A 16,238-nucleotide genomic window follows, 5' to 3' on the forward strand; every position below is an offset into this window, starting at 1 on the left:
TTAAAGTGACCTTGATTGCATATAAAAAAGCGTTATGCATCATTCCTGGATGCTTTAGATCTGTTACAAAAGGCTTGCTAGATTGTGTATGAGCAGGTTTTGTGGGGTATTTGGCAGGAGATTTTCAATGGAAATTAGTTTTTCATGTGGTCCTAAAAGCCAAGGCTCAGAATAAATTGTGGCTGTTGTGGATGCCAAAAACGAGAGGCGTCTCGTCAGAATTATGGCCAACTTATCTTCTCTCAGCCAGACGGCTGTGTGCGAGCACAATCTAAACCTCTCAGAAACCTTCAGAGAATCTTCCTGTTAATCTGCATATTCAGATGGTATTCAGCATTGTGATTATCACACAGGCCTGCTCTTGTGTGCATGGAAGCCTGCTTTTGTCTCAGATCTTCACAGATGGTTTCCATCAGTCTGAACAGCTGGCTGAACAGCAAAGATGATTTACCTTTTTTCCATAGCATGCTTTTCATGTTTCTTTACATATCATATACAAACTTTTTAAATTGACATACTTTCATGGCACATGTTTCTAAAGATGACCACATTTACATACTAAAACCAAATGATTTCGCCAACTTGACCTCAACTTCTGCTCTTCAGCTATCAATCTGCTAAATCAATGGGTATAAAGATGAATACTAAATCATCATTCAATGCAAAAAGTGTTTATACCAAGCATGTTAAAGCAAGAAGTGAACATTAATGAAGAATGATGTTTTATATACAAGTGTGAAACAATTCTAATACTGTAGCTTTTATACTACAGCAAGCTGTATTGTAAAAGTTGTGTATACTAAAGCATGATTAAGGGTGCATACTAAAGAATGATACAGTGCAAAAAGTTTACATACTAAAGCATGATACAGGATGCATACTACAGTACGATGTGATGCTAATAGTTTGAATACTAAAGAATTATATATAGCTTGTATTCTAAAGCATTATAAAGAGTGCATACTACTGTATGACCCACTGCTAATAATTTGTATACTAAAGAATGATAGTGCTAAAAGCTTATATACTTAGTTATAATACAGTGCTAATAGTTTGTATATTAAAGCATGAGGATGCATACTAAAGTATGATGCAATATTAATAATTTGTATACTAAAGCATGACGCAATGCTAATAGTTTATATACTCCAACATGATTCAGGATGCATGAAGTATTATCCAGTCAATACAACACTAATAGTTTAAGCTACTAAAGTGTGATACTGAGGCAAAAGGGTGCATGCTAAAACATGATGGAGCAATATAGGGTGCAAAGTAAAAGATGCATTCCTGTTTCAGGACTCCATTCAATCTCAGTCAGATTCACAGAGCAGCAGCACAGTGAAGTCTATGGAGCTCTAATTATGACAGAACAGTTTGCCCGTAACCAACCTGTAAACAGCCCCACCGAAGCCTCATCTCATGCCTCTCATTTATCTTGTTTGGAGGAGGGGAATTGGTTTTCAGATAAAGCATAGGATATGGTCCTGCTCCTGCCTCAAGGCGGTGGAATAGATAGTCTACCTTGGTGTGTCAAGGTGGAATAGATTGATTTGTTGTGGTTGAGGTCTGTGCGGTGGATGTTGGAAAATCTTGTTTCGATTTTATTGCCTTTAAAGCCTTGGGAAGGCTTTTTTTGTGCCTTGTATTGTGCACTGGAGAGCATTTGGTGAAGATAACTTTGGTTCAGAGTAATATTTCACTAATAGGCATTAGTTCTGGTTTCCTTGATTATTTTTCTTTCATTATCTGATGAAATGACTCTGAAACATCACTGTCGCTCATGCAATATTGCTTAAACTGTTCCTCAGATTTGGATGTTTCATTCTTCATGTTGGTTTTTGTTCAGATCCCCTTTAAGTGTTTAGTAATGTCAGCCTGTCCTTTGGGAAATCCCCCAGACCAGGATAATGTCAGGTCCATGTTACCCCTGCTGTAACTATACAGCTTTAATTACAAACCTGCAGAGAATTTCTGTGTATGTGTGTGTGTGTGTGTGTGAGAGAGAGAGAGAGAGAGAGAAGATATTTAAAGATTCACTGCGTGAGACAATAAAAATTCACTTTGCAAGAGTCAAGCAATTATTCTGTGTACAGATTTCTAATTATACGCAGTTTACGTGTGAGTACGTATTAGTGCTGGGAGAGAAAGTGTTGCTAAATGTCAGGCAGGGGGGGAGGGTCATGCCAGCTGCACAACACTGACGTGGCACCCATACCAAATATCAGCAGACATGGATGAACTAAAGACGAGGCTGTGTGTTTGTGTCTTCTGTATTTTCTATTTTCTGATTTAAAGTTTTATGGATAAAAAAAAAGCTGTAATACATACAATATGAATTTGACAACTGTAATGTGAAAATAAATATATAAATGAAATATTTGCAATAGTTGTGAGTAATTTAATAATAAAATGGCTCCTAAAAGTAGACTTATAAAATCATTTCTTACCCAATTTCATTGATTAGACGTCATGACATCTAGTGGGGACAAGAAGAAATAACAGTTATTTGAGATCTGGGATCCCCTACAACTAAAATTAAGATGAAACAAGGGGAAAGAAAGCACAAGTCTGTGCATCATCATATAAAACAGGTGTCCCTTTCTCATCTCAGTTTGCAAAACTGTAACATCTCATGACATGACCGTTTGCATTTCACATATCATCCTCTCATTAAAATACAATGGTTAACCGATGCTTATAAACAATTATCTTTCATATTCACATCATATTTTTGTCTAGAAAGTCATGGCCATATGTGGTATTGAATGAATGCTTTAAAAAATAATTAAACCTGTATGTTGCATACTGACTGGCTGTATCGGACAGTGTTGTATTGGCCAAATAAGAGAAACCTGTAAATCAGTTACATTTACTTTTGCTCAAAGGATATTGGAACATTAGTTACTCCATTATGTGTTTAGGAATGGTTTAAACTATTTTCCACCACTAAATGTGGATAAATGAATTACCCGTTGTGTTTTTTAGTACAGCAGTCGATGCCAAAACTGCAAGGCAAATGCAATCTGCGATATCTGATTACAACAGGGCGATGCATTAATAATAATTATGGATTTGACAAATTGCAGCCTCTGTTGGACAATCATTTTGCAATCAATTTTACTTGGTCTCTGATGCTTCAGAGCGGCATCATGCTGATGAGACAAATGAGGCCTCCTACTTCTATGCTGCCATATGACTATAAATATAACTACTTATCTTCAGAGCTCCATAATCACAAACTACATCCTGCAATTCGCAGAATGATAGCTATGTTGAAAATTAACATCCTCATTCAGAAGTCAGACGTATTTGCAATTACCTTCCAATAAGTCACTTTGGGAAGTGAGAAAGTGTTTAAATGTGTTGATCAATGTCCATTATTAAAACACACACCTATCATCAGCTTCCTCTCCTCTAAGATCTTAGACAGTCATTTTATACGCTCCCTAAATCAGATCTCTCTTTAATTGGTTTCACATCATTAATGTCTATTGTTATCTAATCAGACTTTATAAAGAAGAAATCAGCATGCATGTGACTGTTAGTTGAAATGTTTGAAAATAGCTGCATCAGTGGATCGTGGTTCATCTGTTGATAAAGAGTCACAGAAAGGTTTTTGTTGCTAGGAGAAATATGCACGTCTGTTCCTGCAAACTCCCAAACGGGTCCCCGAAAGGTTACCAGGATTTGCAGATTTGAGAACACTTTGTACTGTACTACTGTTGATTGATTTGGTGCAGAGCATATGTGACCCTGGAGCTCTTAAGTCACTGGGATATATTTGTAGCAATAGCCAAAAATACATTGTATGTGTCAAAATTATTGATTTTACTTTTATGCTAAAAATCATTAGGATATTAAGTAAAGATCATGTTCCATGGTGATATTTTGTAAATTTCCTAAAGTTAATATACAATAAATGTGCTAACATTAGTAATACACATGGCTAAAGACTTTAAAGGTGATTCTCTCAATATTTAAAGATATTCAAACAGTTGCTACTCGGCCAAATATTGTTCTATCTTAACAAACCATATATCAATGGAAAGCTTATTTATTCAAAAGCTTATTATTCTATCAGCTATTATTTATGTATGCAGCTCAGTTTAAAAAACTTTAACCATATGGCGGGTTTTCTGGTCCAGGCTAACATATTGCGATTTTTGAATTAAGAACTTAAAGCAGTTTTGCTTTGAAACAGTTTATGTTTCCTCGTAATCCCACTACACAATGTAAAACAATATAAACTTTACAGAACTCCATGAAGCTCAACGATATAAATCCAAAAAGTTGCAAGTTACAACAAGAGATCAGTAATGAAGCATTATATGCGAGAAAAAAATAATCTCTTTTAATATATACAAGAGAAGTTTAAGGTCTTTAAGGTTCTGTAGGTCCATGGAGTCTTGGTCCTTGAATGTGTGAATTTGAAAATAAACATAGTTGTAGTTGTAGCATCCCAGAAGAACACCTTTATGCTGAAATGGTTGAAAATAGAAGAGGACCTAGGATGGATCCTTGTGGCACTCCATATTTTACTGGTGATGAATGAGATGACTCCCCATTTAAATAAACAAAGTTGTAGCGATCGGACAGGTAGGATCTAAACCATCTTAGAGCCTGCCCTTGAATACCTGTATAATGTTGTAATCGATCTACGAGTATGTCATGATCTATGGTGTCGAATGCAGCACTAAGATCAAGTAAAACTAGCAATGAGATACAGCCTTGATCTGACGCAAGAAGCAAGTCATTTGTCATTTTAATGAGTGCAGTTTCTGTGCTATTGTGGGGCCTGAAACCTGAATGAAATTCATCAAACAGATCTTTTTTTTTTCTTTTTTTGCAGGAAGGAGCACAATTGAGCAGACACAACTTTTTCAAAAATGTTTGACATAAATGGAAGATTTGAAATGGGCCTATAATTTGCCAGTTCACTAGGATCTATTTGTGGTTTCTTAATAAGTGGCTTAATAACCAGCAGCTTGAATGCTTACTAAGCTGTCTTACTATAGATATTAAACATTAGCAGTTGTAATTGGCAATATTTTTAAACTAAAGTAAAAGTCTGAAAAATAAAGACAGATAATTAACAGATCCAATCTGTTTTGCTTGTGTCATCAGGTTGTTCAGGGCCCTCATCGCTCTCTCCTTCTCCTCCCTCATCATCTCTGTGGTTTTTGCTATCATCCCACTTTGCTATAATGTGCTGCTGCTGGCGGTTGCTATGGCAGTGTCAGGCCTGGCGATGGGCACTATTGCAAATCGACACTATTGCAAACATCCAACTGGTGTCCATTTTTTAAGAAAGACTCGGCTATCTTTATCAGGTGAGGAAAATATAAATCTTCATACATTTACAGGGATGTATCTAGAGATATATCAAATTACATTCACAGGGTTTATTTTAAATATAAACATTTTTTATTATTTATTTATCTTATTTGTTGCTCAATCATGGTACTGTATAGTGGAAAAAGTTGTAACCTAATTCAAATGGAATTATATGAAAAGAAATGCAAGAAAGTGTCTAAAATCTCACCTGGAGGAGCCCATGGTCAAATTCTACCCCAAAAATCAAAAGAAAAAAAAAAAGTTTTTCAAAAAGAAAAGAAAATTTCCTCCTGTCCTAATCCTGTTAATATTTAATTACAGAATAAAGCAGTAAATAAATAAATAAAAACAGTTAATATAATTTTACCTCCAAATTATCATTATTGTAGTGCAAAATACTGTCTCGTATCTTATGTAATAGGAATTATCTTAAAAGAACAGAAATACTAAACGCATATTGAAAATATATATATTTAATGCAAAATTAGATTTTTTTGGGAGGGGAATGCAGTTTGGATAGGGGCGTAATTAAATACATTATTTATTTAGTTTATAAATAATTTTATTAAATTAACACCTTAACATGACAGCTCTAAATGGAGTCTCTTGTCTGTGTTTTCACTCTCTTTCCAGGCACTGCACTTCTTCATTGGGCCTGGTGCTCTGGTGAGCCCCCTGATTGCAGACCCTTTCATATCAGAGCACTGCCTGGGCAGTAATAGCACAGAAAATGCCACAGAAGTAATTCATCACTTCAGATACAGCTTCAGGTCACCTGTAATCCACACTGAAGATTCCCCACACTCCCAACGTGGAATACGCCTTCTGGATCATGGCTCTCATAAATGTAAGCTGATGCATAGCCTTGTGTGTGGTGTAGAAAAGGTCTTGGATCACTGAGATCGCAGTGTTTTTCTCTCCTAGTTGCCCATGCCGATCTTGGTTTTTGTGTTGATGTACCAAGAGAAGCTGCTCCCCTTCTGCCCAAACAGCACACCGCAACTGCTGGACAAAGATGAGCTGGGAATAGAGACTAAAGCACCAGAATGCACAGAAATGTCTGCCCCACACGATACAGGTACAAGTGAACAGCAGTATTAATTTAGCACATCACTGAATAACATTATTCCTGCAAAAGTTCGATTTTTTTTTTTTTTTTTTTTTTTTTTTTTGAGCGAAGGCTTATGAAGGCTGCATTTATTTAAACAAAAATACAGTAAATACAGGACAGCTATATTGTGAAAGATTTTTTACAATTTAAACTAAACCGTTTTTGTTTATATATTTTAAAATGTCATTTATTTCTGGGATGGCAAAGATGCAGCCTGTCACATGATCCTTCAGAAATTATTATGATTTGATGCTCAAGAAACATTTATTATAAAAAATTTTTTATTATGGTCCCCTTAGGTTTTCATCATGCAGGACATGCCTGAATGGGTTACCGGTTACGTTTTTTGGTGTCCACATCTTAGGCAGTATGGTGCTGTTCATGACGGAAGGCATTATGGTGAGTGAGCTCAATGAGATTAATTATTTTCCTGAATATTTTTGAGATCTTCAAGTTAATATTCATTCCTGACTCTTGAACCTAGTTTTTAGGGGGCCTATGCTTTTCATCAGCAGTGTTTTCCCCTGCTTGTTGGCCTATACCGAGGATATAATAGAGTACCGCGGTAAATTACACACAAATATACTGTTATATATCATGGTGGGGACCTTTAACTTTCTGTTGTTCTTATATTCCATAATAATATTATATATCATTACATATATTATTATATTCCACACTACTAATTATTAGTATTAGTTTAAATAATAATTAATTAAATAAATACTACAGACTTGATATCATGAATTTATATTTATATTACAAAGATATTACAGACTTTATATTACAGTGTTTTTCTTATCTTATCTTATTTTATATTATGAATTTCTCAGTTTTTATTATTATAAAAATTCAATCTTGACAACAAAAGTGAGTAAAATTGAGGGGCATTACACAGACTTTTATTGTTTTTATATACAGATAGTTTTATACTTTTTAACTTAAACCCCACCCCTAACGCTCACAGAAAACTTTCTGCAGTTTTACAATCTAAAAAAAAAACTATTTGTATACCAGTTTTACAAATGAGGATGTCCCCAAATGGAGGCTTTTAGCGATTTTGTCAGGTTTTGCTCACTTTCGGCTACAAAAGTGTCACCAATATATGGCTAAGTAGGTACACACACACACACACACACACACACATAGTGTCCCCACAAAGATAAACCAGACTCTGTGTGTGCGTGTGAATTTAATCTGAACATCAACATTGTAAGATTTAGTCAGTCAAACAATTTTACCTGACGTTAACTGAACTAATGTGTATGTTGAAAAAAGTGATCTATGACATTGTACTTTTTTATGTAAAGCGTTCTCTTTTTTTTTCAGGATGTGCAACAACAGTCTTAGTGACAACTGCTGGAATGGGTGAAATGACGTTGCAGGTGTTGGTTGGATCAGTAAGTACTTAGGCTCCCGCTTTTAACATTTGAGAAAGATTTTCTATGGAAGTAAATAACCCTGAGCTAATTTATTGTAGCTAATTCAGAAAAAAGGGACTTACAGTTTCTTGGTGTGTGGTTTCGTCATCAGATGCCTCGGTTTTCGTCTTATTTCTCAGTGTGATCCTGTGCAACCACATCCACAGAAATCTCACATGTAAAAACAACAAACTTACATGGTTATCATTTACTAACTTAACTGGTAATATTAATACTATTTGAGTAAATTGGACACCATTATATGACTCTGTCTCAATGTGTTCACCATCCAGGATCATCTAAAAAATCAGCGTGGTGGAAGTGCCACTAGCTCCTGCTCCACCTGCTTCAGAGAAAGCTGCACCAGAGCAGAACATTTGCTGTTATATCAACAGAATCAATTAAATGTGACTCTGGATGAGACCATCCATGGGTCATAACCTGCTGGAAATACTTAACAATACAAATGGAAACTGTGTGCTTTCATTATCACATTTATTTCAACAAACAACAAAAACTCTGCATGGTGATGAAATTGGCTTTTCATGTACTTCTGCCAATTTTGGTATATATATATATATATATATATATATATATATATATTTTTTTTTATGTTCAGTGTCTCGTAGACAATACTTGCTGTTAAATTATGAATATGTTTTGAATGTTTTATTACAGGAGGGGAATTAAGTAATTTATAGCATAAAATGCATACATTTTTGTACTTTAACCAAGACTGAAAATAATTTGCACCAAATCAAATACCATATTAAACTATCAATTAATAATTCTCAAACCTGAAGAAGAAATCATAGAATATTCCTAGTCATTAAAAAAATATATATTTATATTTTTTTTATATTGGTTAAACTGATCTTGGGCTGGAAGGTTCATGATTATTTTACTGTATTCACATGAAAACATACATTAATAATTACTGTTTCTGTTAAACTGCCGCCATGTTCCCGAGACTTCATTCACCTCATTTTATCTCAGTAGTTATCTCATTTTAGTAAATCGTGGCCATGTTGTGCTCATTTCTCCCCTTGTTTTGATTTAGTTGTGTAATGAAGCATGAAGCACAGCTCACACAGAAGTTGCTGTCAGGTGGTCAATGACATGGATCTGCCTGACCAACTTGAATCCACTGCAAAATCTTGGAAATCTTAAGCTCTCATGTAAAATCACAAATCACCTGAACTCCTTTTGAAATGACTGGGTTTTGTCCACGGAAATATACCGAACAATGGTAAATGTGACAAATGAGTCTTTTCCACACTTTTATATTTGTATAAAAGCTACATTTTGCTTAGCTATGACTCTTCCAGAAAGATCTTTGCAACTTAGTAAAAGAAAAAGTGCCATTATTTTCAAGCTATTGCTTTGACTGGATGTGTGACTGTTGACTATATTCAGCTGTCCTGGGATGTACAGTGTTGGCTATAGAAGACAGCATGTAAGATACCTTAAGGACTGTACAAACACAAAACAGTCTTCCATCCTGTAAGAACACCTCTAAGAAACAAAACAAAACTTCAGTCTTCAATCAGAAAGATGATAATTAAAACATTATAACGATCTCTTCCATTTCCAACTTACAGAAGTTCATGGCATGCCATAAAAAAAGTGAAGGACAAGTCATCAACTACTAGATTTCTTTAAAGATACATTTTATTCTTTCCTTGTAAAACAAATTTTTACAAAAATCAGAATAGCGTAATTAAAACATACATTTATTTTGGATAAATTATGATATAGACTGAAAAGCTACAGATTAGGATGGAGATACAAGCAATAAAAATAGTCATATGCAGCTGAGAAAGCTATGGATGGTGTGCACTGAATTCGGCTCGTTTTTACCATTCTAATGGCTCAACGGACCGCTCATTTAAAAAGGCATCTATAAGCATCAAAATATTCTTTAAAAAATGCACACATGAAGCATCACAGAGGTCAATATTAAGGTTTTCACTAGCTTTTCACTTCTGACATCACTCCGAGCCTGAGACTCCGCCCACCGACGTACTTCGCACCACGTACATGAAAGCATGCCAACCATAAAAGAGGTTCAATACAACCATAGAAAAAGTCATCTTAGTTCAAATGCTCAGACGGAAAAAAGCTGATTTACTAGACTGAATCAAGAAGTAACTGCACGGAAAGTGGGAGAAAGTAGCGTACTACAGCTATGTAACGTACAGTTGATGTAGCAAGGAAATCATATGACTGAACTGCAGCCACAACAATCCAGTGCAGCTCATGAAGACAAGCGTATATGCTCATTATAAGCCTGTGGTTTCACCGGTCAACAAAGCTGGGCTGAGATCATGTACATTAAAAGTGACAAAAAATGGTTTGTTTGGGAATAAACAAGCAGATATGTTCTTTTCAAATACAATTTTTCCCCGGGCAAATAATCTTCGTCCTTTATTATACATTGAAGGTCAACTGTACCAAAACGGTTTCGGCAAAAATGTCGCAAAGCTATAATTGAAACATTGATAAATATTCATATGAAAGACCGCGTTTCAGGATTAGGCCAAACCGTACAGATTTAAGATGGGTCTGATGATACTTTACAGATTTCGTTTGGAGATATGGTATTTACAAGCTGAGAGAAACATGACAAACATCCGAAACACTCTTTGAGTATTGTGGGAAATAAATTCTAATGCTCCTCGTTAAGAAAAAAGATAACAGACATGTTCTCCAGCAGGCGAAAGAGCTCAGTCTTCACCTGATGGAGCTTCCTCCTCAGAAACATCGTCCTTTGCCTCTTTCTCATTCTCATTCTCCTTCTCCTTCTCCTCCTCTTCCTCCACCTTTTCTCCGTTATCAGTGTTTTCCTCTCCTTCGGCGCCGCTTTCGTCATCCTGCGTCTTCTTGGGGGCAGACGACTCCTTTTGGTTTTCCTCCTGTGCCTCGTCCTCTTCCTCCTCCTCCTTGTTGCTCTCGATCTCTTCATCTTCGGCTTTAGGCGAGGCCTTCTTCACAACTCTCTTCACCTTCGTCTGACGTTTTCCTCTCCTCTTCTTGGGCCCTCGGGTCGCTGCAAACAGATAATTGATGTCATTACTGTAACTGTGGAAGTGATTCATTTTGAAGGTATTACAGTCGACCTTTCTGATGGTAGGATTATGGGTGGCTTTACCTGAAGCCCTTATCTTGGGTTTAGGGGATTTCTTGTCTTTGCTTCTCCTGCTCACTTTTGAGTTCTTCCGTTTCGGACGGCCATAATCGCTGTCATCATCGTCATCCTCCACCGTGAAGTCTTCATCACTGCCTGAATCTTCTATGAGGAGAAGAGGGAAGTATAAATGAAATCAGCAAGTATTTAACTGTTTGCTAAAATGTGCAGGTCAGTGTTCTTCTTAACATAATACTCCTCATACCCCCAGTGTAAACATCACTGTCGTCTTCCTCCTCCTCTTTCTTTTCCTCCTCATCCTCACTGCCTCCATCCCCAAGGAGAATCTCCCTCTGTTTGGATGCAGCTTTAGTGGCAGCCTGACGCACCTGACGACCCTTCTTCCTCACAACCTTACCATCATCATCACTGTCATCTGTGCGGCAAAGAGCAGGTGCATGGTTAATTAACACAATCTGAAATTTAGGAAAATATGCATTAGCATGCAAAATGCGTAAACAAGCATGAAAATGTTACTGAGGTTTAGTGCGGTTAAGTGAATAAAAGCAAATTAATTCAATTGGCAACATTACAGCTGAGGGCAGACTGACAAAATTGCATTTTAACAGCATTAAGAGCGAATGAAGAAATACATGACATTTAACTATTATTTCTAATACATATTACATAGAAATGAAAAGATAATGTTTATTTTTAACATTATACACTACTAGTCAAACAAATCTATATTTCACTTATTTGGGATGTTAAAATCTTTACTGTTTACTATTTGAATAATTAACTCAGAAAGAGTTTTAAGCAATATTTGCTTAATTGCCACCATATTTAATATAGTAAACTAAAACAATAAAATAATAAAAGATTCTTGTTGCCAAAACAACATTTCTTATTTTCATTTAGTTTAACTTGATGTGATGTGCTAATAATAATTCAAACTAAAGCCAAGTAGATATATATACACTATAGACATATTAAAATCTTATTAAAAAAATAACAAAAACAAAACATAATTGCTACAACTTTAACTCGAAAAACGAAAAACAGAAAAAACACACAAAACGGTTTTAAAAAATACAAAAGTATCTCAATGATTCTAAAATAATACAGACTTGAAAAATACAAGTCATTATTTTCATTTTACTTAGATTTTAGGTTTATGTTTATATTTCATATAATATATTGAATATTTAATGAAGAAGTTCATATTTAAGAACATTATAAGGCAGAAAGTAGCTTAACCCATCCAAGATGTCAGAAATGACTGACTGACTTCATGTAATGAATGAATGAAGCTGTCCTTCAGTGTTTATATTGGTAATACCTGCAGGCCTTTTTCGTTTAGCTGTTGCCTGTCTCCCTCTGCTGGCCTCTTTAGCATCAAAATCACTGTCACCAGCATCATCCTCCTCTTCCTCATCCTCCCCATAGTCATTGTCATCATCACTACAATCCTCTGGAATATGAGATAATGTGTCAGAATATTCGACAACCGAATAAAAAAATATTTTTAAATAAAATATTTGAATATAAAATCCTGATGGGAAATAATAGTAAAAAAAATTATAATTAAGTAAAATAAAAATGTACTTACTCTTGCGGTCCTTGATTCGAGAATCATCACTACATAAGAAGAGATACAGCATTTATTTTCAAGGGTATATAAAATAATTCAGACAAAATAAAGACACCATTAATCTAAATAAAATAAAACATGCTAATGAATATGTATGCAGCTCATAAATAACATTCCAAATGGAGGAGCGCTAAAACAAATGCATGCAAATATGACAGTGGTGCTTAAACTGAAATATCACACTTTTACAACCACTATTTATCATTTCTTTCGTAGAGATGCTACATATTTACTATTTAAAAATGTGATAATAATTCAAACAGACTGACCTGCGTTTCACAGAGATTTTCTCAGGTCGAGCCGATTCTCTTCCATATTCCTCATCTGTATGAAATCATTCAGTTGAATCAGGTTAGGAAACAGCATGACTTCAAAACACTGCATCTTCTAAACCATTAATACAGCACGGTGTCATTATTTAACATTAGGACTCATTTTCCATTCGTGTTTTATTTTAAGCACTTTTTTATGACTTTTCCAAACCTGGAGCAAAACACTTAAAAATCTCCTGTTATTTCCTGACTGTGACTGTGGGAACCCTGTACAGTGGGACAGAAGGATGACGTATGGAACAGGATATTTGCATTAGAGGAGTTTACCTGCATCGTCAGACTCCTGGAATTGTGCATAGTCAACAACCCTTTTATTCCTGTGCACAAAAGAACATGAAAGGACAAGTAAGTGACCCACAAGATAACAAACAAACATGCAGCAGAATATGTTTATAAATCATTTATCATCTATGACCTAAAAATCAGTTCACAACAGGGGTCTTTAATCTATGGCACAATATTAATGCATATATATGCTTCGATGCAATGTAAATAAACATAAAATACTAATGAATGATGTACATTTCAAATGTACTTTTTAATGCGAGATGAACGATAAAACATTTAGCTTTGGCAGGAAACAAATGCAGGTTATTGCACCTTAAAAAACAACCTGATCTGAATGCAGCAGAACTTCTCTCTAAAAAGCTTAATCGCATCGAATCTGTAATAAATATTTTAAATGGTTGCGGATATATTATTACTGAAAAGTTGTATTCATCCTCCATATAGCAACAGAGCTGTCACTCCTTTTATTTAAAAGCTGTGCAGCTTGACTGAAGGGGCAGAGGAGCCAGGGGTGCCATGTTGGAGTAGGTTAATTGCCAATAGCATCAGTGTTTGTGTTCGCAGAGGGGCACTGAACTACAGGCCCTGGGGGTCAGCTTATATCCACTGCCCACAGGAGGACCCCCTCAGTCCATAACTTATACCGACGCGTCCGACATTCCTTCCCGAGCTCCTGGAGTCTGACAGATGATAAACAGCATGTTGCCAGTGTTAACGTCACTTGAGCTCGCTGGTTCATATCAACGCTACGAAAACAACAAGGGTGCATTTAAATATATGTTTATCGCGAAACGTAAACAAGTTTATTAATTACCTAGGGGCCTTAATTGTTGATTGAAGACAGATCAAACCCTAAAGTGCATTCATTACAAACAAGTTTGCAGGAGAAATGGCTCAAGTCGTGCATGTGAAGTAATGGCGCGCATTGCGCTGCTCAAACACGCGCGCGCCGCTGAACTAACACTAATGCTCACGGGGCTAACTGAGGAAAACACGTGAAACTTTCACCGTAATAGCTTATTAGTACACCACACTTTCGCTAAATGACGAGGTAATTGTAAAGCGAATGTTTTGTTGTTGTTGTTTGTTTGGGGTGGGGGGCAATAATGGCTAGCTGCTTGTTTTTGTATAACAGTAACGTAATTAGTCATCAGCGTGAACTACTATCCAGCTTTTATCTGCTTGCGGTTAGCATACGTAAGTCTGGGGATGCCGAGACCGATGCAGTCATGTTTTCAATGAAAATAAATCTAAACATGTATAAAGAGATGGAAATCTACGTGTTAAAGTGTGATTTCGGCTGTTTTGGACTGCAATGTAAACACGCGCAGAAAAACGCTGGTTAGCCATTTAGCATTTAGCAAACATGGAGAGACCCACAAACAGATCGCATCATGTGCGAAACCGCGATTGCTGTAGAGCAGGAGACGACAGACGAAACGCGCTTACCTTGAAGGTCTCGCCATTCCGCACACAGATTAAGAGACTTTGCTATTCCAACCTGCAGTTTAATTTGAAAACCAATGTGCTGGCTTGCAGTGCTAGCTTTTTGCAGCTGAAGTCCAGGTGTCTGCTGCTGGGAAGATCTTTCTGTAGCACGGAGCTGTGCGAAACTACTCGAATGCAATGCAAACTGCACTAAAGAGGCCCAAACTGTGTGCGATCTAAAGCATCTGTTTGCACAACGCGTTGGTCTGTGTGGGTAGAAAATGTTGAAGTATCCACAGGCCGAATTGACCTGGTTAAGCCTGCTGTCGAATAGAAGCTAACTAATTATCTGCTGCCTGGCCTCCCAGCCAGGAGTCTTTTATGAGTAAAAGTGGGATGGGAGTCTGAAGAACACAAAATCGCTGCAAACCTGGATTGGATGACCGCAATCAGCAACAGTCCTTTACTACCCACTCATTCACATAGAAAGATGGTTAATCAGTTGATTAGATTAATTTATTAAAACTATTTCCAAATCCTGTTTAGTCTGATAATGTTATTACTGTGCAATAGTGAAGCTAGACTCGTTCAATCTGTGTAATAAACATATTCAACTTTTAGGGGTGTATCCAATATCACCAGAGTCAAAGGCATTTATGCACATTCATTCTGATTTAAAGGGGGTTAGGGAAACTGAGATTGCTGAGGAATGGAGGCAACAGGTGTGTAATGTTTTATTTCAGAGACATTTGACTTGCTCATCAGCCATGTTATTAAAAAACACAAAGAGTGTGAACATTGCCTAATCGTTCCAGATTTTCATGTTTATTAGTTCAGTAATAAGTGCTTATACTAGTCTGGGTCAAACACCAGACTAGCTGCACATTGCTGGAAATAGAGAAGTGCTTGTCAGAGGGTTGAGGGTACAAAAACATTTTCTCACAGCTAAAAGGAAAACACTTTAAACCATTGCTACTGAGACAGTGTGAAAATGTTCCCCTCACTGGTAGATTCATATTGAACCAATGAAGATTTAACTCTGATGGTATTTGGAAATCTAGCAAAGGATAGGCATGAAATTATTTGAATATTATTATTTGAGAATTAAAAATAATAACCTTGATAATTAAAAGAGATTATGAAAAAAATGTGTCCTATGATGATGTAATTAAAATATAGCTAAGTTCTTAAGGGCGTTGAACTTTGAAGGTTTCAGTTTACCTGGTTATATTTATATTGTGTAATAACAATTGTAACAACATATTTCTGAATGGGGTTGTTTTTCTGGTCATAAATTAGCTTTGACATTCTGTGTGAAATGGAACCAGTTTTGAAGAAGAGTGAATAAAAATGAAGGATAGTTTAAAAATCTGCATTATGATAGACATAAACAGAATTGTGTCTAATATAGACTGTGTCTTATTGTGTAATAAATTTAGCTATTTTGAATTCATGTTTCTGGGTTTGCAGTTCTTGTAAACATTAATCTGGAACTTTAAAATAAAATAAAATAATCTTCCCCCATCTAGCACGCATTACA

General features: G+C 36.0%; 1 protein-coding gene and 1 pseudogene across 2 annotated transcripts; one reads left to right on the forward strand and one right to left on the reverse strand.

Moving 5' to 3' along the window:
* The window catches only part of LOC113094700 (major facilitator superfamily domain-containing protein 4B-like), a 29,749-nt pseudogene extending 21,903 nt beyond the window's left edge, over window positions 1-7,846 (forward strand).
* Window positions 7,847-9,581: 1,735 nt separating this feature from the next.
* Window positions 9,582-15,097, reverse strand: LOC113094659 (nuclear ubiquitous casein and cyclin-dependent kinase substrate 1-like). Of its 2 annotated transcripts, none has more exons than XM_026260234.1 (8): window positions 14,720-15,097; window positions 13,250-13,299; window positions 12,920-12,974; window positions 12,609-12,637; window positions 12,339-12,470; window positions 11,262-11,432; window positions 11,021-11,158; window positions 9,582-10,918 (listed from the first exon to the last, which is right to left on the reverse strand). In XM_026260234.1, the coding sequence occupies exons 1-8, from the start codon at window positions 14,734-14,736 to the stop codon at window positions 10,596-10,598; spliced, it is 915 nt and encodes a 304-aa protein (XP_026116019.1). In that variant the 5' UTR covers window positions 14,737-15,097; the 3' UTR covers window positions 9,582-10,595. The 2 variants fall into 2 exon arrangements, with proteins under 2 accessions (XP_026116019.1, XP_026116018.1); XM_026260233.1 differs by having other exon boundaries at window positions 11,021-11,161; window positions 14,720-15,094.
* Window positions 15,098-16,238: the final 1,141 nt, after the last annotated feature.

The sequence above is a fragment of the Carassius auratus genome, unplaced genomic scaffold (assembly GCF_003368295.1).
Source record: "Carassius auratus strain Wakin unplaced genomic scaffold, ASM336829v1 scaf_tig00215416, whole genome shotgun sequence".
Lineage (NCBI taxonomy): Eukaryota > Metazoa > Chordata > Actinopteri > Cypriniformes > Cyprinidae > Carassius > Carassius auratus.

What these genes read in the sequence shown, in the direction of transcription:
- LOC113094659 (XM_026260233.1), bottom strand. An exon ending in CCAGGAGTCTGACGATGCAG is followed by an intron (nt 12,975 to 13,249) that starts GTAAACTCCTCT and finishes GATTTCATACAG; the next exon opens with ATGAGGAATATGGAAGAGAA. An exon ending in TAAACGAAAAAGGCCTGCAG is followed by an intron (nt 11,433 to 12,338) that starts GTATTACCAATA and finishes TTTGCCGCACAG; the next exon opens with ATGACAGTGATGATGATGGT.